The sequence below is a fragment of the Erythrolamprus reginae genome, chromosome 2 (assembly GCF_031021105.1).
Source record: "Erythrolamprus reginae isolate rEryReg1 chromosome 2, rEryReg1.hap1, whole genome shotgun sequence".
In the NCBI taxonomy this organism is placed as follows: Eukaryota; Metazoa; Chordata; class Lepidosauria; order Squamata; family Dipsadidae; genus Erythrolamprus; species Erythrolamprus reginae.
This window is the reverse complement of record NC_091951.1, coordinates 70989547-71017345: the sequence shown is the minus strand read 5'-3', so window position 1 is coordinate 71017345 and position 27799 is coordinate 70989547. Positions and strand designations below refer to the sequence as shown.

General features: G+C 38.2%; 2 protein-coding genes across 3 annotated transcripts; one reads left to right on the top strand and one right to left on the bottom strand.

Annotated features, from left to right (window-relative positions):
* The first annotated feature begins 563 nt into the window (after positions 1-563).
* Positions 564-12931, top strand: SEC13 (SEC13 homolog, nuclear pore and COPII coat complex component). Its single transcript, XM_070738307.1, has 9 exons — positions 564-756; positions 3406-3450; positions 6511-6626; positions 7191-7342; positions 7790-7923; positions 8260-8393; positions 10058-10178; positions 10648-10794; positions 12070-12931. Exons 1-9 carry the CDS (start codon positions 754-756, stop codon positions 12178-12180), a joined length of 963 nt encoding a protein of 320 aa, XP_070594408.1. The 5' UTR covers positions 564-753; the 3' UTR covers positions 12181-12931.
* A 3843-nt stretch (positions 12932-16774) lies between these two features.
* Positions 16775-25749, bottom strand: LOC139160441 (uncharacterized). 2 transcript variants are annotated; one of them, XR_011557946.1, is made up of 7 exons: positions 25432-25749; positions 24908-25287; positions 22537-24090; positions 20790-21659; positions 20008-20183; positions 19369-19552; positions 16775-17867 (listed from the first exon to the last, which is right to left on the bottom strand). XR_011557946.1 is itself a non-coding variant. In XM_070738305.1 (7 exons), exons 1-7 carry the CDS (start codon positions 25475-25477, stop codon positions 17727-17729), a joined length of 3303 nt encoding a protein of 1100 aa, XP_070594406.1. In that variant the 5' UTR covers positions 25478-25749; the 3' UTR covers positions 16775-17726. The 2 variants fall into 2 exon arrangements, 1 of the variants encoding a protein (XP_070594406.1); XM_070738305.1 differs by having other exon boundaries at positions 20008-20135.
* Between the last annotated feature and the right edge of the window lie 2050 nt (positions 25750-27799).

Sequence of the window (27799 nt, the reverse complement as noted above, 5' to 3'; positions counted from 1 at the left end):
GGCCAAGTGTGATTGGACACACAAGGAATTTGTCTTGGTACATATGCTCTCAACGTACATAAAAGAAAAAGATACATTTGTCAAGAATAATGTGGTACAACACTTAATGATTGTCATAGGGGTCAAATAAGCAATGAAGAAACAATTAATATTAATAAAAATCTTAGGATATGTACCTGTCTGTCTGTCTGTCTGTCTGTCTGTCTGTCTGTCTATCATCTATCTATCTATCTATCTATCTATCTATCTATCTATCTATCTATCTATCTATCTATCTATCTATCTATCTATCTATCTATCTATCTATCTATCTATCTATCTAATTTTATTGGATTTATATGCAGCCCCTCTCCAAGGACTAGGGGCAGTTTACAGCATATAAAAATAAAACAGTACAATACAATGTCCTTATCCAATTATTTCAATTAATTAATCTAATCTAAAATTAGATTTTTGCTATTGCTATAAAGGCGGCAAAAGGGAGGCTGTGGGAGAAGCCCCCAAACACCCAGCACCTTTCGCCTGGCAGAAGGAAGGTAAAGACGAAGGAGGCCTCGGCAGCACCAGGAGGAGGAACTTTCGTGCGGATCTCAGGAAGAGGGGTTTTGTTTTCCAGTCGGAAGGTTTTGCTTGTCGTACGCACAGCCGGGCTGCGGATTGCCACGTCTGAGAGCGACCGGGCGGGCGGGCAATCGTATCGTGGAACCGGGCTGGTCCCGTGGAGATTCCTCTCTCGTTGTCACCGCTGCCACCATGGTGAGATTGAGACGGGGAGAGGACCGGGATTGGCCGCTCAAGATTGGGCTCCCTTCGCTTAAGTAGTCAGGTTGGCGCCCCGGCATGCTCCCCTCCAAGTACAAGGAGTGTGGGTATAGCGGGGGTCATTTTGCCAGTCCCCGAAGGATTGAGCTGTTCGCTGAGTTCTCCCGGGAAACGGCGACGGTCGAGCGAGGCGAGGGTCAAGGATCAAGGCTCATTCCCCGACTCCAGCTTTTCACTGATCCCGGCCATGCCTAAAACCCTTTGCCAAGCCATTAGTTTGGGATCCTGAAAGCGCCCGTCCTGTATTTACTGGACGCTTTCCAACAATAGATGTATCTACTAACTGCTCCATTCACATCAAAGCGCTTGTTTTTCATTCATTTTGTTTTTAATCGGAGGGGGGGGGGGAGTTGGTTTTCTTGCACCGAACTGAAAACGTAGGCAGGTATTTTAGTAACCGAGTTGGTAATGTAGTATCATCACCTAACCCCCCAAACTTTACCCTTAGACTGTTGACCTCTCCTAATTCCTAAGAGGTCAGTAAGGGGTGTGCATAAATACACCAGAGTGCCTTCCGTTCCCCTATCCTGATGTTTATCTCTTACTAGTACAATTTCTTACTAGTAACATTGTTATATCTTTGTATACTACCAATACCTACTTGACTAAGTAAGTAAGTAAGTAAGTAAGTAAGTAAGTAAGTAAGTAAGTAAGTAAGTAAGTAAGTAAGTAAATTTATTTATTTGTTTGTCTAAAAGGTTACATCAAAGTTCTTACTGGTTTTAAATATTTCTGATCCAGACCAAATGTCTATCTATTGGGATTCTCACTCATCCAAAAAAAAATAAAGGGAACACTTAAAAAACAGAATATAACTTCAAGTAAATCAAACTTCTGTGAAATCAAACTGTCCACTTAGGAAGCAACACTGATTGACAGTCAATTTCACATGCTGTTTTGCACATTCAACTTTGTACAGAACAAAGTATTCAATGGGAATATTTCATTCATTCAGATCTTGGATGTGTTATTTTAGTACAGTATTCCCTTTATTTTTTGAGCAGTATATATTATACCACCAGGAGGAAGATAAGCTATGATGAAAATGAAGGGAATGGTTGTGAATTTTGGAATCTGTCTTCCCTATTAGATAGGTTATTAATTAGAAATTATATGCAAAGAATGTATAATTTGATGTTGCATATTAAATATAAGTAAATGTGGATTTATTATTGGATAAGGGTTTTTAGTTGTTAGGAAAGTAAATGAGGATGGGAAGGAGGCACTACGTCTTAGATTTAATAAGTTAGAGATATATTATTTTAGCAGGAGAAGGAAACATTAGCTGTCAATTGAATTGGAGGATAATTTGTGTATCCGGATGATGAAATTAGATAAGGGGGTAGCAAAAGTTAAGTAAAATATACCGAAGGGTAAGATAGAATAGAATGGATATGTGATTCTTTTTTTAAAAATTGTATTCAAGGAGAGATATGTTTAAGCTATATTGAAGGTATATGATGTTGTAAGCATGTTTTTATTGTGGAGAATTTTTAAAAAAAAACTACTTGGAAAAAAAAGCCAATTGCTGCATCTTTGGGACTGATCCAGATGAGTTATTAGGGTTTAGTGACGGACCTAATTTGATATTGCGGAGACAGTTGAAAAGCTTGATAGCAGCCAGGAAAAAGGCAAGCATTTCCTTTTCTCCATCAGGGTACAGTATATTTATGCTGAATGCTGTACAGGTAGTCCTTGACTTATTACTATAGTTGGGCTCAAAATTTCCATTGCTAAGCAAGACAGTCATTAAGCCACTTGCACTCTGTTTCGCAAACTTTTTGCCAGGTTTGTTTAAATAAATCAACTGCAGTTAAGTTTATCATGAGGTGGTGAAAGCGATTCTGGCTTCTCTCATTGAATTTGCTTGTTGGAAACCAGCTCCAAAGGTTACAAATGATGCTCACACAACCCTGGGACAGTGCAACTGTCATAAATATATGGCAGTTGCCAAGAGCATGAATTTTGGTCAGGTAACTATAAGGAATGTTGCAATGGCCAGAAATATGAAAACTGGTCATAAGTAACTTCGTCCAGTGCTGTTGTAACTTTTGAATGGCCAGTAAGTTAATGGTGATAAATTGAGGACTAGTTGTACTAACTTTCTGGACAGTTAGCCATAATGATCTTGCTGGAGACCAGGATGGATTGTAATACTAGTAGATGTGCTTAAACAGTCCACATCTTTGTTCTGGGTCTAAGATATTTTTACATCCTGGGTTAGGCATAGTTTTGTGGGCAGGGTGGGCAGTGAGAATGAGAATCAAGTTTTCAAAACTAGGTGTTCTGCCACCATTTTTCCCACTGTCCTGTCAACTAAAGCAGTAACAAAGATTAAGCTTCTTGTGTTACCTTATACCAGCATCAATTTCAATATGTCATGGAAGTTCTAAAGATTAACTTAGGAAAAAAGAAGTCAAAATGCATATGGAATGCTATAAAATTATCTGAAGATTAATCGTGTTAATGTAGGTAAACTCTTCTAAACAGTATGGCCAAATCCTAGATATTTTAATCATTGATTATAAATATACGGTCAGAATCTAGTAGTGTCATTACAGCTTTTTTGTATTTTCCTATTAGGTGTCTGTAATTAATACAGTGGATACTTCCCATGAGGATATGATAGTAAGTATTTTGTCTCTCTCTTTTTTTAGAATACATTTCTATCCCAAAATAAATACAGAAAAATTCATTTTAGAAAAGAATGCAAGGAATGAATATTTTTGTGATGTACTGTAGAAAGTATCAAATCAACACCTATATGCTAAAGACCATTTACATAAAAGGGAAAAGAAAATTATGGTAAGGCTAAGAATTCTCCCCTTCCTTTGGAGAGATATAACGGAATACAGTACAGTGGAACCCCGACTTACGAAATTAATTGGTTCCGGAAGGAGGCTCGCACGTCGAAAAGCTCGTATGTCGAAACATTGTTTCCCATAGGAAACAATGTAAAAGCGATTAATGCGTGCAAGCCCGAGGGCTGAGGGAAAAAGACGTCGGCTGAAGCGGGGAAGTTCGCCAGGAGTCAGCAAAGAAGCCGCGCGTGTGTTTTAAAACATCGGAGCCGGCATGGGGAGGCTTTCAATCAGCCCCCGAGCCCCCAACCCGGACTCGGGGGTTGATTGAAAGCCTCCCCATGCCGGCTCCGATGTTTTAAAACACACGCGCGGCTTCTTTGCTGACTCCTAAAGCGGGGAAGTTCGCCAGGAGTCAGCAAAGAAGCCGCGCGTGTGTTTTAAAACATCGGAGCCGGCATGGGGAGGCTTTCAATCAGCCCCCGAGCCCCCAACCCGGACTCGGGGGTTGATTGAAAGCCTCCCCATGCCGGCTCCGATGTTTTAAAACACACGCACGGCTTCTTTGCTGACTCCTAAAGCGGGAAAGTTCGCCAGGAGTCAGCAAAGAAGCCGCACGTGTGTTTTAAAACATCAGAGCCGGCATGGGGAGGCTTTCAATCAGCCCCCGAGCCCCCAACCCGGACTCGGGGGTTGATTGAAAGCCTCCCCATGCCGGCTCCGATGTTTTAAAACACACGCGCGGCTTCTTTGCTGACTCCTAAAGCGGGGAAGTTCGCCAGGAGTCAGCAAAGAAGCTGCGCGTGTGTTTTAAAACATCGGAGCCGGCATGGGGAGGCTTTCAATCAGCCCCCGAGCCCCCAACCCGGACTCGGGGGTTGATTGAAAGCCTCCCCATGCCGGCTCCGATGTTTTAAAACACACGTGCGGCTTCTTTGCTGACTCCTGGCGAACTTCCCCGCTTTAGGAGTCAGCGGAAAAGCCGCGCGTGTGTTCTAAAAGATCGGAGCCAGCCTGGGGAAGCTTTCCATGCTGGCTCCGATCTTTCAAAACCGGCGCGTGGCTTCTTTGCTGCTCCTAAAGCGGGGACGGCCCCCCCCCACCCCCAAGCAGAAGCCAAGGACCCCCCCACCCCCAAGCAGAAGCCAAGCGAATGCTTACCAAGTGGGATACTACGAGCAGAGAGGAGCCGGGCGCTTCCTTGCCTTCCTTCCTTCGCTGCCGAAAGTGTCAGGGAGGCGTGGCTCGTATCCCGGATGTGAGCTCGGGAGGCGAACGGAAATGACGCTCCCTCCCAAGCTCTTATCTCGAGTTGCTCGCAAGTGGAGCAGCTCGTATGTCGGGCTTCCACTGTAGTTGAATCCAGAAAATGTGGCATTAGATGATAAACATGCTTAAAGTAAGGTAGCTGTTCATTTTTAACATATTTACATGTTAAATATACCACATATTTACATGTTAAATATACCACATTATAGCAGGTGATTGGAGCAAGAGGCACATTAGCTGTTATATTTTCTGAATGTAACAGTGAGTACCATTTGCTACTTTGAAATATGCATAAAAATGGCACATGCCAGTCTTAATAATATGGTGACAATATATAGTAATATTTGAGTACATTCTGCTTGAGGGTAAATATTTGTCTCAGTCCAAACTCCACTATCTCTATGATTGCTTTGCTTATACTATTAGTTTTTCATATTTTTGTTTTTATTTCAGAATTGAGGTATGCAGTCTATAGTCATAAATTATGAATTTGGTGGCCTTATAAATATCTGGGAATTTGCACTGAAACAAAATGTTTTTTTTAAAAATCATGCCCTGTAAAGTTTTTACTGGAACATTATTAGATTTTGAAAAATGTTATGGTAGGTTGATGTTAGGCAAGTATCTAAGACAGGGGTATCAAGCTCGCATTTTCACAGCATCATTACATGATGTACTGTATCTCAACTTTTCCAGCTAAATCGGATGTAGGCTTGGCCAGCACGTGACGAATCCGTTCCACAAGTTTGACACCCCTGATCTGGAACAAATAAAATGCTTTCTCAGTGTAAAATTAATACATGGAGCTGTGACAGTATCTATCACATTTTTCTGGTTCCCTAATTATAATTTTAGGTGCTAAAATGAAGTGTTGACTATAATTTTCCCCCCAGTAAAATACTTTGTAAACCTGTATTTTACCACTCATTGATGCCAAATAGCTAATATATAATATAATTCCTGATTATGTTAACAACCATTGTGTCAGGGTTCCATATAGCATCCAAAACTAAATCAGAATCCGAGACAAAGTATTCCTCAAAGTTCCAATTTATTAGTAGAGCCATGTTGGCACATCTGGGAGAAACCTGAATCTGAAGTCCTGGGGTTTCTCCATCCAGTTGAAAATTCAAGCCCTTGTCCCCACACACCCAAGTCCATTGTGTAAACCAATCTTCAGCTGCTAGTTTGGCAGATTCTACCTATCTCCTTCTCTGCAGGTGCAGGAATGTGACAAAGGATGACCTTGACTATCTAGAAAGAATTTGTTATGGCTACATACAAACAGCCCTCATGCAACTCCCCCTCCCAAATTCCCACAATGAAGAATACATATTAAACCAGCATAAAGTGTGACAGGCCAAAGACCCCAACTAAAATGGCTTCGGCCTGACACATTGATTGTGACATTTTCTTATGCTGGGTATTTTATATCTTTGTATTTGATGGGAAATTGTTTTTAATTTATTTTCAGAAATTTTTTTGCTGTTCCTAGTCACTTCTGTGACCAACTGGCTATACAAATTATAATGAATGAATAAATATTGCATTTTCAAAGATTTAAAAATCATTATATAAATGGTGAGGTTTTTAAAAAGCTTATTACATTACTTCCTAGCATGATGCTCAAATGGATTACTATGGCACTCGATTGGCAACCTGCTCTTCAGACAGATCTGTGAAAATATTTGATGTCCGGAATGGAGGACAAATTCTCATAGCTGACTTAAGAGGGTGAGCTGAATACAAGATAATTCTTTGTCATCTTTGTCATTATTCTATTTTGGTTTTTGCAAATAGACAAAATTGCTGGTTTTTAGCTATGTTTTTTGCATATCTAATATTTGACTTGACAGCTTTTGTAAGTCAACCTTTATTTGGCCTGTCTTACATCCTATAAGCTGTATATCCAATTTCTTAGGCCTCATCTCATTTAAAAAGTGATTTAAATAAACATTGATTAGAGTCACAAACACTAAGAAGTAAACTTGGGAGTTCTGTACGATTAGGCAATAATTTGTTTGATTTATGTCTCTCCAGATAGGATGTGTTAAATTTTAGAAGTGAATCTTCTTTGCAAATGGAAATATTATAACTTTGGCTTTTTAAAAAATGCTGACACCTGCTTTGAAGCCTTTGATAAGAAAGCTGATATGTGTGAATAAAGACCAGAATAGTTTTATGTGTGTTATTTCAGTATATAAATCACTTGACATGATACATGTTTTTAAAGTGCTTTCCATATGTCATAACTAAAAGCAAGGTCTTGATGCAGTAATTATTCCATTTTTCCAATAGACATGAAGGTCCTGTATGGCAGGTTGCTTGGGCTCACCCCATGTATGGAAACATTCTGGCTTCGTGTTCCTATGACAGAAAGGTTATTATTTGGAAAGAAGAGAATGGTACATGGGAGAAGACATATGAATATACAGGACATGATTCCTCAGGTAGGGATATTCTTCTCCAACTGTTTGGGTATAGGAACACAGTGCTTTAATTTTTTGGTAGGAATTTACCTGTTTTGAGTATGCTCATTTCTTGCTTTCCCAACTTTTTGAGGGGTGCAGGCACTTCCAACTTTTAAGTGCATCCCTGTTGAAGCCAATTTTGTTGCTATCACCACTATCTGCAAATGCAACAATTGTATATCAATATCATATTGTTTGTGGAATAAAGTAGCCTAGTAATCTGCAAACTAAATACCAGCTTGAAGGCATTAGTGCTGTTGATGACATTGTATTTTTTTAATAGTTAGAAGATGTAGATATTTTTAAAAGAGGCTGTAGCATATTAGGCTCTCATCTCATTTAAGTAATGTAGACTAAAAAGTCAAGATTTTCCCCTTGTAGTTGAGTGATTCATATAATAATGTAATCTTCTATATTTTCTAACAGTCAATTCTGTATGTTGGGCACCACAAGACTATGGGTTGATCCTGGCTTGTGGCAGCTCTGATGGGGCTATCTCTTTGTTGAGCTATACTGGTGATGGACAGTGGGAAGTGAAAAAAATCAGCAATGCACATACAGTGAGTATAGAGTCATTTTATTAAACATTTTATGTGGCAAACAAGGTGGAATGTTTAAAGCATGTAGAAACTTTTTATTTTACTAGAATCTCAAGTTCAAATAACCTGAATCAAAATAAACTTTATGTGGGTAAGGAAGGAAAGGCAGAGTTTAATTGGATAAACATCCATGCACTGTTAAACAGGGGGTATATATTTATTGTTCAACCCACAATAATAGATTACTTTAAAAAAATTTCTTAGGAATGGTTTATAAATGAAACAAATAGTTGTTAAAATTTGTCTTTAGTTTTGCTATAAATTAGATGAAACTTGCATTGATTTATTTTTGCATAGATTGGTTGTAATGCTGTTAGCTGGGCACCTGCTGTTGTAACAGGAAGCCTCATAGATCAGCCTTCAAACCAAAAACCAAACTACATCAAACGATTTGCATCAGGTGGCTGTGATAACCTTATCAAAATTTGGAGGTAAGTTATCTATCTAACAGTTTTGGGAAAAGGGTTTGTTCTTTTTTGTTTGTCCTTGCTACAAAGTTACCCTTGCTTCTTGCATCTGCCAAATGATTAAATGGTTTAAAACCTTTCCTTGTTTGTCTTCAACAATTATTTGGGTGAGATCATCCAAAGGCATGGGGTAAGGTATCATCAGTATGCTGATGATACCCAGTTATAATCTCCACCCCATGTCCAGTCGACGAAGCAGTTGAAGTGATGGATGGGTGTCAACAGGCTCAAACTCAAACCTGACAAGACGAAGTAACTGTGGGTTCTGCCTCCCAAGGACAATTCCATCTGTCTGTCCATTACCTTGGGGGGGGGGTGTGTGGAATTATTGACCCCCTTGGAGAGGGTTCGCAAATGGGGCGTCCTTCTCAATCCACAGCTAACATTAGAACACCATCTTTCAGCTATGATGAGGAGGACATTTGCCCAGGTCCACTAGGTGCACCAGTTGCAGCCCTATTTGGACAGGGAGTCTCTGTTCACAATCACTCATACCCTCATCGCCTCGAGGTTCGACTACTGCAATGCTCTCTACATGGGGCTGCCTTTGAAGAGTGGTTGGAAATTTCAGATTGTGCAGAATGCGGCCACAAGAGCAATCATGGGCTTTCCTAGATATGCTCATGTCTCGTCAACACTCCACGGCCTGCACTGGCTGCCAATCAGTTTCCGGTCACAATTCAGAGTGCTGGTAATGACCTATAAAGCCCTGCATGGCATCGGACCAGAATACCTACGAGACCACCTTCTGCCACACGAATCCCAGTGGCCGATTAGGTCCCACAGAGTTGGCCTCCTCCGGGTCCCGTCGACTAAACAATGTCGTCTGGCGGGACCTAGGGGAAGAGCCTTCTCTGTTGCAGCCCCGGCCCTCTGGAATCAACTTCCCCTGGAGATTCGAACTGCCCCTACCCTCCTCACCTTACACAAAATGTTGAAGACACATCTCTGCCGCCAAGCGTGGGGGGATTAACCCACCCTCTTTTGTTGGACCTCTGTATCATGATTAGTTGGACTGAATGTGTATGACTGTGTAGTTGATGATTGCTATGACAATATATTTTTAAATTAGTTTTTTAACTTTTTAATATTGTATTTGTATTTCTACTGTATTATTGCTATGTTGTGAGCTGCCCCGAGTCCTCGGAGAGGGGCGGCATACAAATCTAATAAATTATTATTATTAAATCCTCTACCTAGGATAGAACTCATAACCTCCTCATTGTGAGGCAAAAGCTCCACCCCTAGGCCACGGCAGCTGGGCTGACCGCCTTTTGGGAAAATTTACTTGATTCCCATACTTTGCTGGAAATTAAAATTAATTGCCTAAATGACATCTTGTAACTGTTAAGAATGTGTGAATAGTTATTAAAAGCAGACATAAAATAACTCCATTGCAAAGGGTGCAAAACGTAACTGTTAGGTTTTGGAGCAGAGCTGTTTAAAACTCTTCTCCATTCTGTACTTTGATCAGAAAGTAAACAGGCCAATTCTATAACTGCAACACCTACCTGTACTAATATTGCTGATTTTTGTTAAGATAGCCATTTCCTTTATCACCATATATTTATCTTGGTTTTTTGCCACTTTTTCTGAATCTTCATCTTCCCCACTCCCAATGTTTCCAGAGAAGAAGATGGCCAGTGGAAAGAAGAACAAAAATTGGAAGCTCACAGTGATTGGGTCAGAGATGTAGCCTGGGCTCCTTCCATAGGTTTGCCAACAAGTTCTATTGCCAGCTGCTCCCAGGTAATTTTACTTTAATGTTTACTGAGTGAAGAGATCTGTTACTGCCTTCTATGAGATGGGCGGCATTTAAGTTTAATAAATAAAATAAATCTAACATGTTATGAAAAAGCTGCTTATCGAGGAGAAAATTTTAACCTTAAGCTTTTTTGGCAAATTGGTTTTTTAGCAAAATTATTTTTAGGGGTACTATTTATTTGATAGTTTCATTTAGAATTCCAGTTCCTTGTTTGTAATCCAAAGCAGGTGCATCCAGTTAAGACCTGTATCAATGTGTTTTTAACTACTAGCATTAGAAATATGTTACTCTTATGGATTGACAATTGCCAACTTGAGGCTCAATTTGAATCAATTCCATGGTCATGGAGTTGTAGCTGTGGCCTTGGTGAAAGGATTTCCTTGTTAAAATGTCAGCGTCACTCAGCCATAAGAGATACTGAATATACCCTTGTCCATGTTTGCCTTCTTCTAGGATGGCAGAGTGTTCATCTGGATGTGTGATGATGCCTCTGGAAACTCATGGACACCAAAATTACTCCATAAATTCAGTGATGTAGTCTGGCATGTTAGCTGGTCCATTACTGCAAATATTCTAGCTGTGTCTGGAGGAGATAATAAAGTAAGTATGAAAGCAGCTTGTTTCATCAGTCCCAAGTGGCCTTTTGCTATTACAGTGTACCTCTTTCCTAGATTCACTTACTTGTGTTCCAGTGGTATTAGTTGAAGCTAGCTCAGTTACAACCTGTTTCATATTTGAAGTGAATCAACTTCTGTGAAAGCTTCTGAAGAGACTGTGAGAAAGTAGGAGCTTATGTAAAGGCCCTGGTTTATTACACTGGGATAATTCAATCTAACCTAACTCATCTTTCTTTAATAAAGAAGGAGATTGTTACTCATTCCTTATCATTCATAAATTTATAACTTCTGTTTCATGCCCATTAGTCATCCCCTTTTGTTAAATACTTTTTTTCCACAAGGATTTATTGTCAGATAATAAGTATAGTACCATAATCTCTATCTGCCATCAGCATTATCTAGTATACATCTTTTTTCTTCTTCTCCCTCTTGCCAGTGCAGCTTTTATAGTAATATACTAAAGGACCATATGAAAATAGATGCAGATAAATATAACTAAACACATATACAGTGATACCTCGTATTACGAACTTAATTGGTTCTGGGACGAGGTTCGTAAGGTGAAAAATGTGTAAGATGAAACAATGTTTCCCATAGGAATCAATGGAAAAGTGAATAATGTGTGCAAGCCCCATTACTGCCTCATTACTGCCGGCATTCGGATCCTTGTTCGGAGGCAAGTGGCGGAGGGGGTGGGGGAGAGACAGCGCAAGCTGCCCGGAGGGAGCCTCGTGGGTGGATTGACACGCACGGGAAGCTGCCTTGCGACTTGTCAACTGGTGGGGCTACCACCCTCGTTTTCCCAATGAAGCGCTGGCGGGGGATGTCAGGCTCTGGATCTGGAGAATCCCTCCTGCCCCTCCCCCAGCCACGTCCGCTCAGAAACCCCGAAGCCAGATCTAGGATGTGTTCTTTGGGTGTTCCCTTTATTTTTTGAGCAGTGTATTTATCAGTCTAGCAACAGCTTTTTTTCCTTCCTACATTATTCTCTCAAAAATGGATTCTGCTAATTTTGGAAACCCTCCAAAGCAGTTTGAGAGTACTGGGGGAATAAGGGAGAAGCTGCTGCAGGATGTCTTGCCTGTGTTCTGCCAGCAAGTATACTTTGCCTTGACCGATAATACCTAATTAAATTTAAAAGCAAATACATGAAAGCTGATTATTAGCTATCAAATCTAGGAGCCTTAATGAAGACAAATTTTCAGAGTAAGGTTCATGTTGTTTGTGGATTGAGTACTAAAATAAACATCTTTTCTAGGTAACGCTATGGAAAGAATCAGTAGATGGACAGTGGGCATGCATTAGTGATGTCAATAAGGGCCAAGGAGCGGTATCTGCCATTACAGAAGGACAACAGAATGAACAATGATGTCTATGGTGATGATTTCCACTTTAAAGAAACAGTTTTTTTCTACTTTTCATAGTAATCCAGGTTTATTGAATACAGGCTGTAAAATTTAATTTGTTCTGAATGTTCACTTGATTAAAAAAATAAATAAACTGTGCAACGCCTTTACCAATGTGGTATTTAATAGTTTGATTTCCTTGCAGCACTGTCTAGGAATTAGAAATTGAGGATGAACTAACACATTTAGAAGGTACCAGGTTAGGGAAAACCCCTGTAACAATTTGCTTTAATTGACACTTTTAAAATTCAAGGCAAAATTGACATGAAAAAATACTGTTCGTTTTAGTGTGCTTTTAAAAAAAAACCACCAGTAGTTTTTCATCATTTTACTTGAAAGTTTTGGCACCCTTTCAGCTGGTATTTCTCTGTAAAAAGAGTCCTAAGAGTTCCTTAGAGTAGATATTTTGGTAATTACACTTTTTAATATTTTCTCTTGTCAAGAACTACCTGGTAGATCATTTGAACTTAAGAGGAAGAGATGGCAGCCGACATTTATACACACTAGTCCAGTCACTTTTGCTTTTTAGTTTGCCTTATATGTTTAACTGAAAATGTACATTTGATGTCTAAACTGCATAATTGTTTCGTTCTTTTGGTTTTAAAAAATAAAGTTTAATTAAAATTCACTGAATTGTTCAGAAAGTTGTTTTATGTTGCAATTATTTTGTACATTTTTCATAGTAAATTGTAATAAATTCAGAAAGTTATTTAAGTTGGACTCATAGAATTATTGAACTCCCATTTTAACATAGAACAGGAAATTATTGAACTGTTTGTTCTTTAAACTTGATTTGCTTGCTGTTGGTTTATGACACAACGTAATTGTGTAAAGTAATAGAAACAATAAGTGTAAGGAGGGATGAGGCAAGTTTTAAGTAGTACCAGAATAAAGAACAGAAGTCAAAAGCATATTGTTTTTCTTACACTAATGATGGGAGCAGATGTAGTATTATTTTTATTTATATAAAAGTTTGAGTTTATAGCAGCTCAAATATATCTCCCTACTCAACTGGAGTATAAGTCGGAAAGGATGTACCGCAATGGACTTGCAAAACTGTTAGGTAGACAGCATACTGAGAAATCAATTTCAGAGGAAGGTTAAAACTACTTATCTTAAGATTGGCTAAACTAACAAATCCTTAAAAGCTGTTTATGAACATTATCTGCCTGTTGTGGCCTTGAAATGCTGCATGTTTTATTTATCCATTACTATAACAGAGTTTGCATTCCTCCATCAAGGCAGTCTTCCTTATTATTATACAAATATCTCCAGTATGAAGCAACACAATCAGTGACATGCTTAAACTTACAAATTTCAGAAATGATATTTCAGCAATTATCAAGAGCTACAAGTACAAAGCAAGTCAGCATAAATTGATACAGAAGTCCTATTTTGCTCACTATGAGTTATTTCCTGGGGTGCAATAGGTCTGCAGTTTTCAGAAAGCATAAGCTAGGATGAGTGGGTGAGCATGGGCTTTTCTAAGGCTTTTTGTATAACGTGTTTCATATATTTTGTCCACAGCTTTATTTAATACACATTTCTGTTATTTTCTACTCTCTAGAGTAGAAAAATCAAATGACTGCGTGGAAAGCTCATCCCTCTGCAATAGTATCCCTCCAGAGTGTACCTAATGATGTTCTGAAAAGGGCAAAAACGTGGCTTGTTACAAAGTTGGGAGTACAGTAGCTGCTTAGGCCCTAACTGTTTTTTCTTTCTGGTTTTGTCCTTCCAAATGATTAGGATTTTTCATGATGTTTTTCTGTTTTTTAAAATAATTGTATTAAACAGTTAAAGATAAATACTGTACTATTTTTTTTTTTTAAGAGAAAAAATAAAGAACTAAAAAAGGAATTCCTCCGGAGATTCGTACCGCCCCCAGCCTCTCCGCCTTCCGCAAGGCTTTAAAGACCCATCTTTGCCGACAGGCTTGGGGCCACTAAATTTAACATCTAGTCCCACCCAATGAGTGAATTCATATGTATGACTGGATGAATGTGAGTGACTAGTTTTAATTGTAATTGGGATTTTAAGATGTTTTAGATTTAGATTTCTAATGTTTTGTATTTTTCTTGCTGTGAGCCGCCCTGAGTCTAGGAAAGTGGCGGCATAGGAATCTAATAATAAATAAATAAATAGAAAATATATAAATGACTTCCTTCTTCATCACAAGTGTAAACAATTTTAGTAACTTAATCACTTTCTTTTAAAATACGACTAATTATATCTTTCTTTCACATCTCTTATCTATAAACAAATTCTTAAAGGATTGCTCAGTCCTGGTCAGCGAAAGTCCATTGAAGATTAATACAGATAACAACATACATATTTTAATCTTGATCAAATACACCAATTTTACATTCTTTGCTTTTAACAATCAAACTCTATTTTTACCCTGTAATTTTTCATAGTAAATTAATCCTTTCAAATAATATTTATTCATGTGGTGCTTCAATATGATCACAATGGCTTACAACCAGGATTCTAGTCCCAATTATGTTTAAATAAAGGAGTATCTGAATAATAATAATAATAATAATAATAATAATAATAATAATATTTTGCTCTAGGCTTCTGCATCCTAAAAATTGTAAATTAATGAAAGATCTCTTAATGGCCTTTAGAAACAATATATTGATATAATATCTCATTCATGATGGTACAACTGCCACAAATATTTGGCACCAAATTAAAATGTGTTTTTTCTCAAGTCTATTACTTTTTGATTTAGACCTCCAGCTTTTTAATTGAATTTTATATTTTCAGCTTTAAAGAAAAACAAAAACATTTTGTCTAATTTTATAATCTAAACAATGTTGAGTATGTATCTGTGGTTTGTCATCCCAATTTGGGAGAACCAAGACAGCAAGTAGACACATTTGCTCCTTTTGCAATTCACAATCCCAATGAAATAAACTGCAATTTATTTAAACTGGATCCCACTCAATTTATGTAAATAATTTATTGCACATGTATCGATGATTGTTGACCTACATAATTTTTCTATTCTGTTTTTGTTTCTGAATGGCCCTTTTATTCAAGCATCGTTATGAAGACCACATAAATTTCCAGCTTCGCAGGCAGCATTTGGGGAACACCAGTTTGAAGATAGCAATAATCAGTTATTTCCCAATCTCAATCCCTCTGAACTGAGGAGGAAAACAAGAGGAGGTGATCTGCCTCTCCCTAGCAGCATCCATATATATTTATCTGGCTTGCATCCTGTTAGTGTGTGAGAAAGTTGAGAGCTTGTTAATTATTAATAATAATATAAGAAATACTCATACTCTGATGGCCATTTCGAAAAATATTTTCTTAGTGAGCATCCAGAAGTCAAGAGGAATGTATGTGTCAAATTTCAAGTTTGTAGACTTCTAGAGATTTTGTGATTAATGTGTGAGTGGTTTTTGCTTTTATATAGGGGGTCCCCGACTTACGATGTTGATCCGTTCCTGCATCGTGTCGTAAGCCGAATTTCGATGTAAGTCAGGACCACTGCACTCTAATGCTCTCTTCCCTGATTCCCCCCAACCCTGAAGCATGGCCAGCTACATTTGAAGGGCCTTGCTGCCCCCGGGTCGCCACATCATGACGTCACCACTAAAAAAAATGCCTGCTTGCTAAAGCGCTTCATTCCCACCTTCCCGCGTTTCAGAAAGCAACGGAGCCAGCGTTGCTAGGGGCTTTTCAGCCTGAAGGAGATAAGTAGCGCGGCAAGAGCAGGAGTCGCTGTCCCCCCCTCCCACAGGAAGCTTGCCAGAGGCGTGGGGGAGCCATTGCTAAGGACTTTTCACTGGCGTCCTCTTGGCCTGAAGGAGATAAGTAACGTGTCGTAACCAGAGCGAGCCAAGGGAGCGCAGCATGGCAGGAGGAGGGGGCCCAGTTTTGTGTCGTAACCACAAAACATTGTAACTCGGGGCTGACGTAACCCAGGGACTCCCTGTATATAGAATAACACTAAGAACTTTGGTTACATGTGAAAAATATAGAAAAAATTAAGTAGTTCTTTTTACCTCTCAAACAAACAACCTGAGAAATGAATCACTGGAGGCTTTTAAAAAGAGATTGGATACCCATTTGTCTGAGTGATATAGGATCCCCACCTTGAGCAGGAGGTTGGATTGGAAGATCTCCAAGGTCCCTTCCAACTGTTATTCTAAATTTTGAAGTACAAGATTCTGCATTCTTTAATAACTATATATCTGGTAACTAAGGTTTAGCATAAAAATAACCCTGAGCTGTTGAAAGCCAGAAATAAAAAGCAAATACTGAAGGAGGTGAATGACAAAAAAGGAAATGAATAACCCCCTAAATAGCTCTTAAAACAAGATTATAAAATGATCTGGATACCACCAGCCTCATGCTTTAGAGCAGAAAAGGAAAACTTATTAGTTTGTTATAAAATTCCAAAATCAAAGGGGTATGAAGACATTTTTGTTCTTAATCTTGTTGAATTCTTTTAGCATATTTGCAGAATGATACTATCAGTCATTCCTTCTTAATATGTACACCTTGAACAGACATGCAAAAGGAGAAAAAAAACTAAAAATCTACTTTCACAAACACTGTAAACATATTTAATAACATGACCAAAAGTATCTACAGAAATAAAATTTAAAAATACACAACTGCTTTGAAGACAAAGGAATGTTTTTCAGTGTTATTGACTACAAGATTAATTAGTTTTTTCAAGATGATTAATTGTAACAACACTGATACAAAAATAATTTGACAAATAAATTGTTTAAGGTCAAAATAATGCATAAAATTATAGAAACATATAATCACTTCCCTAATTAATAGAACTCTCTGAAGAAATTTAAAGAAAACAAACAAATTCAAATAGAAATTAAAATTCAATTAGTCTGTCAGGAATAATCTTAATACCCTATTTTACTCCCTTATCTTTGTTTCATTAACATATGTTAATGCAGATATTTTTCACTTCAGCATAATGCAGCTAGGGAATTTCTGTGACTTTCAGTAAGTATTTATAAACAATATTTGTGTCTCTTTAACAAATGATTTATCATTTACTGTACTTTTATTTTGCGAAAAGTGTGTTGGAAAAAATGATCAGAAATAGGAAATGCACTTCATTACTACTTTGAGGTTATTTCTACATGTTTGTTAGACAAATGGGTAATGTTTTTATTGCAGCAGTTAGGTGATTTGCTGCTCAGAAGAAATACTTAAATTTAGCTTGATAATACTAAGAGCACTTTAGGTTTGTTTCTGTTTTGTTTTTGAAAAATTAAAATACTGACAATTTGTGGCCCCAAAGATTAACAACTAAAAAAAACCAAAGCTCTTATAATTAAAATCAACACAGAGGCACATTAAAGAGAAGGAACAAGTAACAGAATTGAAAAAATTTAAAAAAAAGATATTAAAGGATATTCCAAATCCAGGTCTATATTTATATTACAAAATAAATTTAAAAGGATAAAATCAACTTTACAAAAGCATTTCCTCTTCAGTTCTTCCTTCTTCTCTTTGCACCTTCTTACAAGTTATAAATTTTGTTGGTGTTTCGCCTTAGAACAGCTAACATGACAGGCAATGACACCTCTTTGATACAAGCAATCTCTTTCACTGTGTGCAGAGCTACACCAGGATGAGAAAACCGGCTAACACTTTTTGGCACCTAGGAAAAAAAGGAGCTTTAGACAAAGATCAGATTTCAACTCTGTACACAAGTAGTGATGTATACGACTCTACACACAAGTAGTGATGTATAGAAAGTAGGTTTATCAAGTAACAATTACTGTATTATTTGGATTATAAGACATTCCTGGACCATAAGAAGCACCTACCTTTTGGGGAGAAAAACAACAACAAAATCTGCCTCTGCCTCCCAGCATCCATTGGTATTCATCTGGCTAGTGTCGTTGCAGCAAACAGCAAGGTCAGTTTCAGCATGTTATCGCAGCCTGGTTTAGCACGAGCAGCTGATTGGTGGTTGGATCGGCCTCCCAGAATACTGAAATCAGCTGTTCCAGGCTAACGAGGAGGCAGCTTGCAGTTTGGAGAAGTGTATATGTAGCCTCGGAAAGAAGGCTTGATATAGTCAGAGCTACCTTGCATACCACCTTGCTGGCAGCAAAGAGCCTGTGAAGCAAAGATTGGTGGGGACAGCTGGGGTTTGTGCTGTGGTGCTGGTTGTGGCAAGGGGCTTGAGATTTTGACACCCTTCACTAGCAGTGCTGCAGCATGGCTGGCACTACCATCCCCACTGCCAAATGCTGTCCTGCACGGCAGCTAAAAAGACAGAGATAGGGGGGAGATGGAGGAGGAATTAAGATGAGACAGTCCCTGACCTTACAAGGCTTCAATCCCCGACGAACCAAACTGGGAATGGCTTGGATCAGGGTGGCTCCTCATATAATTACTAGTTGTATTTGGTTAGTGGCAGCAACAGGAACTGCTGGTATTGCTGTCACTAAACAATGCAGTCAGGTGACATTGCACTTTATGACATCAATTATCGACAGACATTCCAGTAAATATTTATGTTTAACTGAGGACTACTAGCATGTTCTTCCACTTCTGATGCTTACATTCGCTATTTGGATTAACTCTTCAGAAATTTGAACTATCAATACAGGTTGAAGTATTAAATTCTTTTTCCTACTAAGTAAATTGATTTAATAATTATGTAATATTAGCACAAATGAATACATAATATATCATGGATTAGGGATAATTTCATTTAATTACATAAACTATGTAGTTGTTAAAGGCCATGTTGCCTCTACTTTATTTATTTGTATATCATAAAAAATCAGCAATGAAGGCAGAATTAAATTTAGAACAGCTTTTAATTCTATTTAGTAGTGCTACAAATATACTGATTTCAGTTTTTACTAGATATGGAAAGCTTTGAACTAATGGAATCTTTTGGTGCCTGTAATATTACAATATTACCTTTGTTATCAATTTTTGTTATAGTTTTCTGAGATATCACATGCATCAACTATTTTATTACAATTCAAGAGAAAAAGTAATATGTTAGCTTTTTCACATTTCAGTCTCATTTTCTATCCAAGAATTTTCCCTCTCAACACCCCCCCCCCAAAATCCCCACTTATGTTAATTCATTATAAATGGAGAAAGATAATGGATATATTTTTAAAAAACAATCTTACCTGCCGAGGAAGGAAATAAGGTGCATCTGTTTCTACCACTATTCTATTCAATGGGATTTTTTGAACAGATTCTCTAGCCTCATTTGCTGATGGGTAAGACAGCAACGCAGTGAATCCAACAGTCAGATTTGGAAAGTAGTCTAAAAGTGGTTCAATGACACTATACCTGCCAGTGAAGCAATGCCTATGAAGAGATCAAAAATAATGGTCATCCCACCATGTCAGACGAATAACCGGTAACAGGAAAAGGTTAACGAAGGTCATACTAAAGACTTAACAAAATAGTTATGTGCCATTTTGATAATTCTATTTTGGTAGGAAAACCTTTAGACAAAATTATCTTGAATGGAAACATTTATGGAATCTTATTTCAATGAAATTATTTCATTCAGATTGTGGTTTCATATTCAGCTTTGATTTGTGAGTTAGAAGAGTCTATGGGAAAAATTATTTGATGCTTAGCTGTCCATATACTGTAAAATCTTGTCAACTGAAATCTCTTTAAGTTTCTAGAATTTTTCAATGTTGTCTGCACCTTATGGTAGTATTCTAATTAGGCAAACTGTTATTCCCATTAAGATTCAATTGCTGTTTTTTTTAAAATAACAAGAATACAATTTAAGAACATGGTACAATTACCTGTGTATTTTGTAGTCTTTTGGTACACATTTTTTCATGATTTTTAACAGATCATCATCAGCATCTCTGCAGTGTATAACCAATGGCTTCTTTAAGGAAACAGCTAGATTCAGTTGCCTCTCAAAAACCTGAAGCAAGTAAAAAGCAGCACACCTTCAAAGGCCATTACAACTGCCCTGAGAACAAAAGTAAGACATGGGGGAAATATGCTAGCATTAAGCACAGCCTTTTATAATGTAACCAAACTAAAGCATATTATGAATATTTAAATGTACAAGAAACGCTGGACTGTTTTCAGTTATTTATCACATTTACCATTTTAGGACAGCATTGCATAATCGGTATTTCTCAGGAAATAGCACTTCACAATGGTTCAACAACCCGTTCCGAAGGTTTTTCTTAAAAGGCTCTGAATTTGTCATGATTCAACAATCCACTCCAGAGTGAAAAAGATTCTGAATTTGTAATGTTCTGACTTTAGGTTTGAAACTGGTAGTCTAAGCGTAACTGAGGCCATTTAAGCTCAGAGTATTGTTGGACACATCCAGCAAGAAGAAAACAGTTGAACTTGAAACAGAGCAACTTGATTTCAAAAGTTGGTATTTGAGTTCAAAACATTTTGGACACTTCTGCAATCCACCATCATGGTTTATTAAAACTATTATCACCTTCAGTGGTTTGACAAAGTATTTTATCTAAAGCCTATCAAATCAATGCAATTACAGTTTAGTGCTACACAACTATAAAATATCTTAACAGAGTTTAGAATTAAAAAAAATTACCTTATGCTGCTTTGAAATTTCTGTACTACATTTATGAGAGTAATCCAGTCCTATTTCACCAAAAGCAATGGCTTTGGGGTGTCTCATTGCCTGCAAGATATTTCTTTCATGAAGTTGTGTGTAATAACGAGCAAAATGCGGATGGCAGCCAAATGCCCCCCAAACCATGTCTTCTTTTATTAAATCTTCCCACAAGTTGTTTTTTAAAGTACGAGGGTCACAAAAATCAGCTATACAGCCCTGAAATTCTTTAGGAAAAGTGCTGCTATACCTATTCCTAAACTCATAAAAACTGCCTCCGAAACCTGTTTTTGAATATAACATATCCAAATGACAGTGTGTGTCAATAAATCCTTCTTCTAAATATTTCGGCAAGCTTCTAGAAAAATCCTGGTTTACACAATTATTAGTGAAAGAGTCCGACTTGCGTGATGAGAAGATTGGAACATAGGCTCCTATTTCCATACTACGCCGTCTTTTTTTTTCTTTATAGTCCAATAATGAACCACATGACCACTCTCTCTCTTGCATATTTTCTACTGAAGACTTTTTATTCTTTGTTGTATTCACTGGACTTTCTAAAGAAATATCACAGACATTATTGGAATATGAGGTGTTTTCAGTGGGGCTTGAAAAAGAATGTGTTGGCTTTGAATTGCTTGTCCAGTATTTTGCATAATCACTCATTTTCTGACTGTATAAATGAGGAGGATACATCACAAATTCTGTTGTTGACAATGACATTTCCTTCGGTTCTGAAAGACTGTGATTAAGGATGGAATCTTCTTGTGAAAAAGTAACCAGTGGCTCTCCATCTTCCATGTCGGACCAATCATTTTCAGCTGAAAGCTCTTTCTTGGGCTCCATACTCTGCAAAAAAGGGGAGGATCGATTTAAGATGAGCAGAAAAATGAAACTTATTCAAAAATCTATTTTTTTCTATAACAATATTTAAAATGACAGCCATGTCATCTCTTCCCTCAGCAGCTTCTGGTGCATTATATTCAATTGACCAGATTGTCCCTAATCTTTCCAAAATGTCCCAGCGCAACACAATTTTTCAGCAGACCAATACAATCTTCTCATTGACCTCCCTTCCTTCTCTCACCTGAACTGCTGATAAGATTTACTAAGCATCTAAAATCACTACTTTTATTGGGCATGCCACAGTTTTATATGTAAGACTATTATAGCAAAAAAAGGAGTGTTAAAATTGCTGTAGTAATACAATTCATTGAATGTTACTCATTCTGAATAATTTAGGTCTAATTAAAATATATGTATTCTTAAAAACCTGTTATCAGAAAGTCTTTTAAAATTGTGCAACTTGAAAACTCCCAGAATATCCAATATGGCCTCAAAATGAAGCTAATTTGTGAATATATATTTATCAAACATAGAAATAACATTTTAGTAAAAAATATAGATCTTCTGTGTATCTGGAATCACATTTCCATCTACCACTTGAATCTCCCGCAATCATACCGCTTCCAAAAGTCTACATAATTAGAATCCCTAAATATTTTATCAATTAAAGTGACTCTCTTGAAACTTACATCTTCTATAATTCTTGCACTATGTAAAGAATAATGAAATGCTGAGGGCATTTTAGAACATTTCAGGACTAAGTTGTAAACGTGTAGTCATTCAATTTAGGGTTTTTAGATTTGGTTAAAATAATGACATTAATACTATTTAATAATTTTGGGTTTTTTAGAAATAACGTAATAATAGGTTAATATTTTACCTTTTGATCTGTTTCTGAATCATCCATAAACACAGATTCTTGAGAGGATTCAACAGTAACAGTTGTCTGGAAATTCACAAACCTCTCTGTGGCATCACTTGCATTAGATGAAGTGGAGGAAATATATTTGTCTTTTGTTATGTCTTTTTGTTTTGCAGAAGCACTAATGTCTTTTATAAGAGCTTTCTGATTGTTGCTATTCTGCTTGGTCTCTTCAATTTCACATTTTGAATTTTCAACTATGCTTTTCAAGTGGGTTTCTGATTTCCAATTGTTTTTTTTACTTTGACTAGCAAAAATATTCCCATCAGAGATTTTACGTCGCTGTTTAGGAGAGACTTGCTCATCTTTTTGCTCTCCAATTTGTGAACCGCTGGACTTGCTTTTAGATTTGTGCTCTGAGTGGCAATTTTCTTTCTTTGTTTTACTCTGCACAACATCTATTTTTTCTTTTACTGAAGTCTGCGGACCATCTGATCCCTGATAAAGTTCTACTTCATCTTCAAAACTTGATTGTATGTGAATGTATTTGGAAGTAACCACTGGTTTGGAAAGTTCTCTTGTGTTACACTTAGTTTTATTTTCTTTTTTTGTAGAAGCTTTTTCAACATTGGAATCTTCTCGCACATCAACTTCATCCGCAAGTCTCAACAGTCGATGACTTTGCTTTGACTTAACCAAAGGTTTGTCAAGTTCTTTTATGCTATACTTAGAACCTTTGTCTTCTGTTTCTTTAACAGTCTTCTTAAAGCTGGAAGTCTGTTGGAGTTCCAATTCATATTCATATTTTGATCGTTTATGTCTATGTTTTGAACCATGCCTTGGTTTAGAAACTTTAACACTATGCCCAGTTTTATCATCTGTTTTTGTAACAGCTTTCTCAATGTTGGGATCCTGTTGAAAATCTGTTTCATGCTCTGATCTTGATACTGTGGAAATTTGTGTTAATCCAGTTCCTGGTTTATTTTCTTTTTTTGTAGTAGATTTTTTGAAGTTGGAGTCCTGCTGAAGTCCTGGGCTTTTTTCAAATCGCAAATCTGGGCATTTTTCAAATCGCAAATCTGCCGAGCTTTCTGATATCAAAAAAACCTTCTGAATGTTGGATTCTTGTTCTTTTTCTTCTGAACTTGACATTAGAGATACACGTCTTGAATTGCCATCTGACCAAGATGATTCTTTACTGTCTTGCTTAACAGAAATGTTAATACGTTCCTTTGGTGCAGCTTTCAAACAATATGATTTGCTTTCAGTTTGTTGCTCTTTAATTTCTGATACTATCGAAAATTGTCTCTGGTTGTTAATTGAGCCAGGTTCCTCTTCTTTAGAATGGCTTTCCTTATGAATTCCATTTAGAGATGAAGGGTTTTTTCGGCCTTGCAATTGTCCAAATATACTCAGCAGAGCTTTACGATATATTAATCGAGATCCCGCATCCTGATCTTGGCCTTTTATTCTTTTCCGGCCACATTCAGCCCGCTTTTCTTGTAAAGCACTTTTTCTTTCAGGGACTGCTGCAATGTTTATTCTTGCATCACTGCAATCTTCTTGCTTAATCTAAATAGTAAAGAGTAAAGTAAGTTTCATAAATTGTAAGTAAAAGCCAACTCACAAAACTATTTAGCTCCCACTAGGTTAGGCAGCAATGGCCATTTCATCAGGAATAATAATACTGAGATTTGAAGGAATTATTGTTTACAGGCCATATATTATATTTTGCTACAGAAATGCTGTTTCCTGTTACTTGGCTCCTCACACCATCAAGATTAACTCTGCCAGAATCCAAAACTTGCCATGTCACCAGGGCTCTTGGCAATCTATTCTTAAAAACAAAACTGCAAGTCAACAATTACTTACTATAAGAGCTGTAACCAGGAAAAATAGTTTAGATTATAACATAAACTATCAAATTCTAGTTTCTGCTGGTGGGAACAAAATTGCAAGAGGAGTGAACTCATTAAAAAAATAATCTAATATTTATTAAAGACTGTTAGGAAACAAAAAAAAATCCAGGATATATAATTTTAAAATATTTTCGAGGGCTAAATGAGAAGGTTAAACACTTCAAAAAATTTACAAAATGAAAGCCAAATGACTGGATAAAAATGGAATTATCCTCCCCAGGAAACGAAAGTTATCAAAATACAAAAGACATCATGTATTTTAATCAACTACGGGATTTTTGAGGCCATTATTTAAATCCTTACAAAGCAGCACTATATAACACATAACCAGAGTAATAAAAAACATACAGGAATCAACAGCAATATTCTAATTTCCTCTGCAACTACTTTTCACCCAGCAATTTATTTGTTTGTTTGTTTGTCAAACATGTATAGGATAGTACAGTAGTTTCGATTGCTACTTAACCTACCTTCATCTTCAGAGATTCCCGAGGGGGAAATGCCACATTTTCCGCCGTCATATCGGAAGCAGAAGGCTTTGTGAGGAAGGTTTTGCTGAGGAGGGGCAGCTCTTGCCCACCACCGCCGATGTCCTCGCCTACTTCAAATTCATCCGAGGAAGAAGAATCCTCGGCCGCGAACGAAGTCCGGGAAAATTCCCTACACGAAAAGGCCGGGCGGGTGAAGACTCGAGGCTTCCCAAATGTGGCCGGACCGCCGCCGCCGAGGCTTCCCCGAGGAGGCTGGGCCGGCGTTTCGGCCAGCTTGCCGATTTTCGCAGGTGAGCTTCCAGCGAAGCGGCCCCACTCGATTTTGCGTCTCCGGCTCGACTGCATCGGGGCTAAATTATCTGGTTATTTAAAACGGAGAGGGGAGGAGGTTTTTTTAAAAAGAAAAGGGCCGTTTTTAACACATGACTGGTACAGCGGCTTTATTTAAAAATGCAAATAAAGGACCATGAAGAGAATATTTCACCACACCGAGATTCTCCCACCTTTATACGCGGTCCCTCGGGTAAAAGGACCGTCCACAAAAGCCATCTTTAACGCCCAAATGTGGAGGGGGCGCGGATCCCCTCAACGGCAGAGCGCCGCGGCCTTTGCCCGCCGGGCCCATCCAAGCCTCCTCCTGCGAGCAGCAACCCCGGGAAGCGGGCGGGGAGGGGAGAGACAGAGACAGGCGGAGGGGGCACTGTAGCAATGGCCAGAAAGGTATTTCGCGACGAGGCCGAAAAGGAGAGAGAGAGGCGGGGCCATACAGAACCTTCTTCCAGGCCTTGGGGACCGCCCACCCCCGCCGCTCAGCCGTGCCCGCTCATTGGTCGATTCCCCAGTTCGTCTCCGCTCAGACCCCGCCCTCCGACTGGATCCGCTTTCCGCTACCTTCTCGCGGCCTCCTCCCGCCGCACGCCACTTCTATTCCCCCTCTTCCGAAGCCCCAGGGATCGCGAAGAGGGCTCGGAAGCCGCGAAGCACCTGGCTTGACTTGGGAGGCCTGAGCCTAGAAAGGGCGGGGCTTGCGTTTGAAGTCACGTGGGTTGGGTGCTCGAATTGCAAATAGGCGTGAGCCGAACGGGCCTCTTCGTAAGCTTTTTTTGGGGGAAAGTGAAAGTAAATATATTTTTTGTCCCAGAAGTGCTTTTTCAAGAGGCAACTGGACTTAATGGTCTTTCTTTTAATAGAATTCTTCATTGGCCAAGTGTGATTGGACGCACAAGGAATTTGTCTATGGTGCATATGCTTTCAGTGTACATAGAAGAAAAGATACATTTGTCAAGAATCATGAAGTACAACACTTAATGATTGTCGTAGGGATCAAATAAGCAATCAGGAAACAATATTAATATAAGTCGTAAAGATGCAATCAACAAAGTTACAGTCATAAGTAGGAGATGGGTGATAGGAACAATGAGAAAAGCCAATAGTAATAGTAATGCAGCTTTAGTAAATTAGCAGTGGCGAGGGAATTTGTTTAGCAGAGCTGAAGAAGCTTCCTGGATGAGAAGCGAAATGTCTTCCGAGATAAATCAGAAAATCCAGTTGCCTCATGAAAAAGCATCTATGGGTCAACCATGACCTGGATGACTGAGAATCTTCAGAGACATTCATTCCTTCATCCACCCATCCATCCATCCATTTATTGGATTTGTATGCTGCCCCTCTCCGAGATCTCTGGGTGGCTTACAACATATAAAAGAAACAATATAAATATCCTAAATCCAATTAATTTAACTAATTAATCTAAAAGCCCTAGTAACATTAAAAATCACTCATGGTGATGTGACATGGTAGTTTAAAAAACGAACGGATGTGAACTTACCGCTGGTATTGCTTTGAGAGGTCAGGACACCATTTGCTTTTGCTGTCCTCCCCTAAAGGAACTGTGTGTGACTTAAAAGGGACAAATGAGAGACCCCAAAGAATACAGTTGTAATCAACTTACTATGGGAAAGGTGGTACTGTACTTGCAAAATGTGCTAAGATACGATCAGTAAGAAACCAGCCCTCAAAAAATCATAAGATGTTCAGTACTTAGCCTTTGTACTTTTGCTCAGGATGTTTCACATTAAAAAAGGGGAGGTGGAGGGGGTTCTCATCTGCCTCCTCCATAAATCATAAATATCCTGTCCAATTGATTTCTTTGTTCTAATATTCCACTTGCTGTGAGTACAGATGTAAAGCAGGGATCTTCTTTCTGCTTTAAAAATTTCCATGTAATAGTATTACGTCACTGTGCAGTATTGTACTGAGTACGGTATTGGGACTACAGTGTTAGAATTTCTAACAGAAGAAAAAGATTTAGGGTTGCTCACAATGATGGTTGTAAATAAGTAAACAGGAATATGTGTCCAGTTCTGAAGACCTCACTTAAAAGAAAAAAATGATATAATTGAGTGAGTCCAGAGGTGGCCAACAAAAATGGTGCTAGGTCTGAGGGACAAAACATATCACGAAATAATTTTATATGTGCAACCTGGAATACAGAAGGGAAGGGGTGGGGAGCATGATTAAAACCTTTAAATATATTAAGAGCAGTGATGGGCTACCAAAATGATTACCACCACACTGTGGGCGTGGCTTATGCATTTTGTTTCAACATCTTTCAGTGCAAACTGGGTGCTCTGGGCTGGAGCTCCATTTTCGCTACCCCACTACATTCTCCCCCGTCCGGGCAGTAGCCCATCCCTGATTAAGGGTGTAAATAAGATCCTAGAAGGAATATTTTCAATATTAAGCAAAAATCACAAACATGGGGAATAATCTCAAACTGACAGATGGGAAGTGTAAAAATAATGTTAGAAAGTATTATCTCTTGAAAAGAGTCGTAGAAGCTTAAAACCAACTTCCAGTGGAGGTAGTGGA

Bases quoted from the DNA above. Each gene is read 5' to 3' on its own strand.
- LOC139160441 (XM_070738305.1), bottom strand. From the start codon at position 25,477: ATGGCTTTTGTGGACGGTCCTTTTACCCGAGGGACCGCGTATAAAG. The intron at 20,136-20,789 runs GTAATTTTTTTT...TACTTGCTTCAG, and splicing joins AAATTTCAAAGCAGCATAAG to GTTTTTGAGAGGCAACTGAA. The intron at 19,553-20,007 runs GTAATTGTACCA...ATCTCTTCATAG, and splicing joins AAAGACTACAAAATACACAG to GCATTGCTTCACTGGCAGGT.
- SEC13 (XM_070738307.1), top strand. The intron at 6,627-7,190 runs GTGAGCTGAATA...TTTTTCCAATAG, and splicing joins CTCATAGCTGACTTAAGAGG to ACATGAAGGTCCTGTATGGC. The intron at 10,179-10,647 runs GTAATTTTACTT...GCCTTCTTCTAG, and splicing joins CTATTGCCAGCTGCTCCCAG to GATGGCAGAGTGTTCATCTG.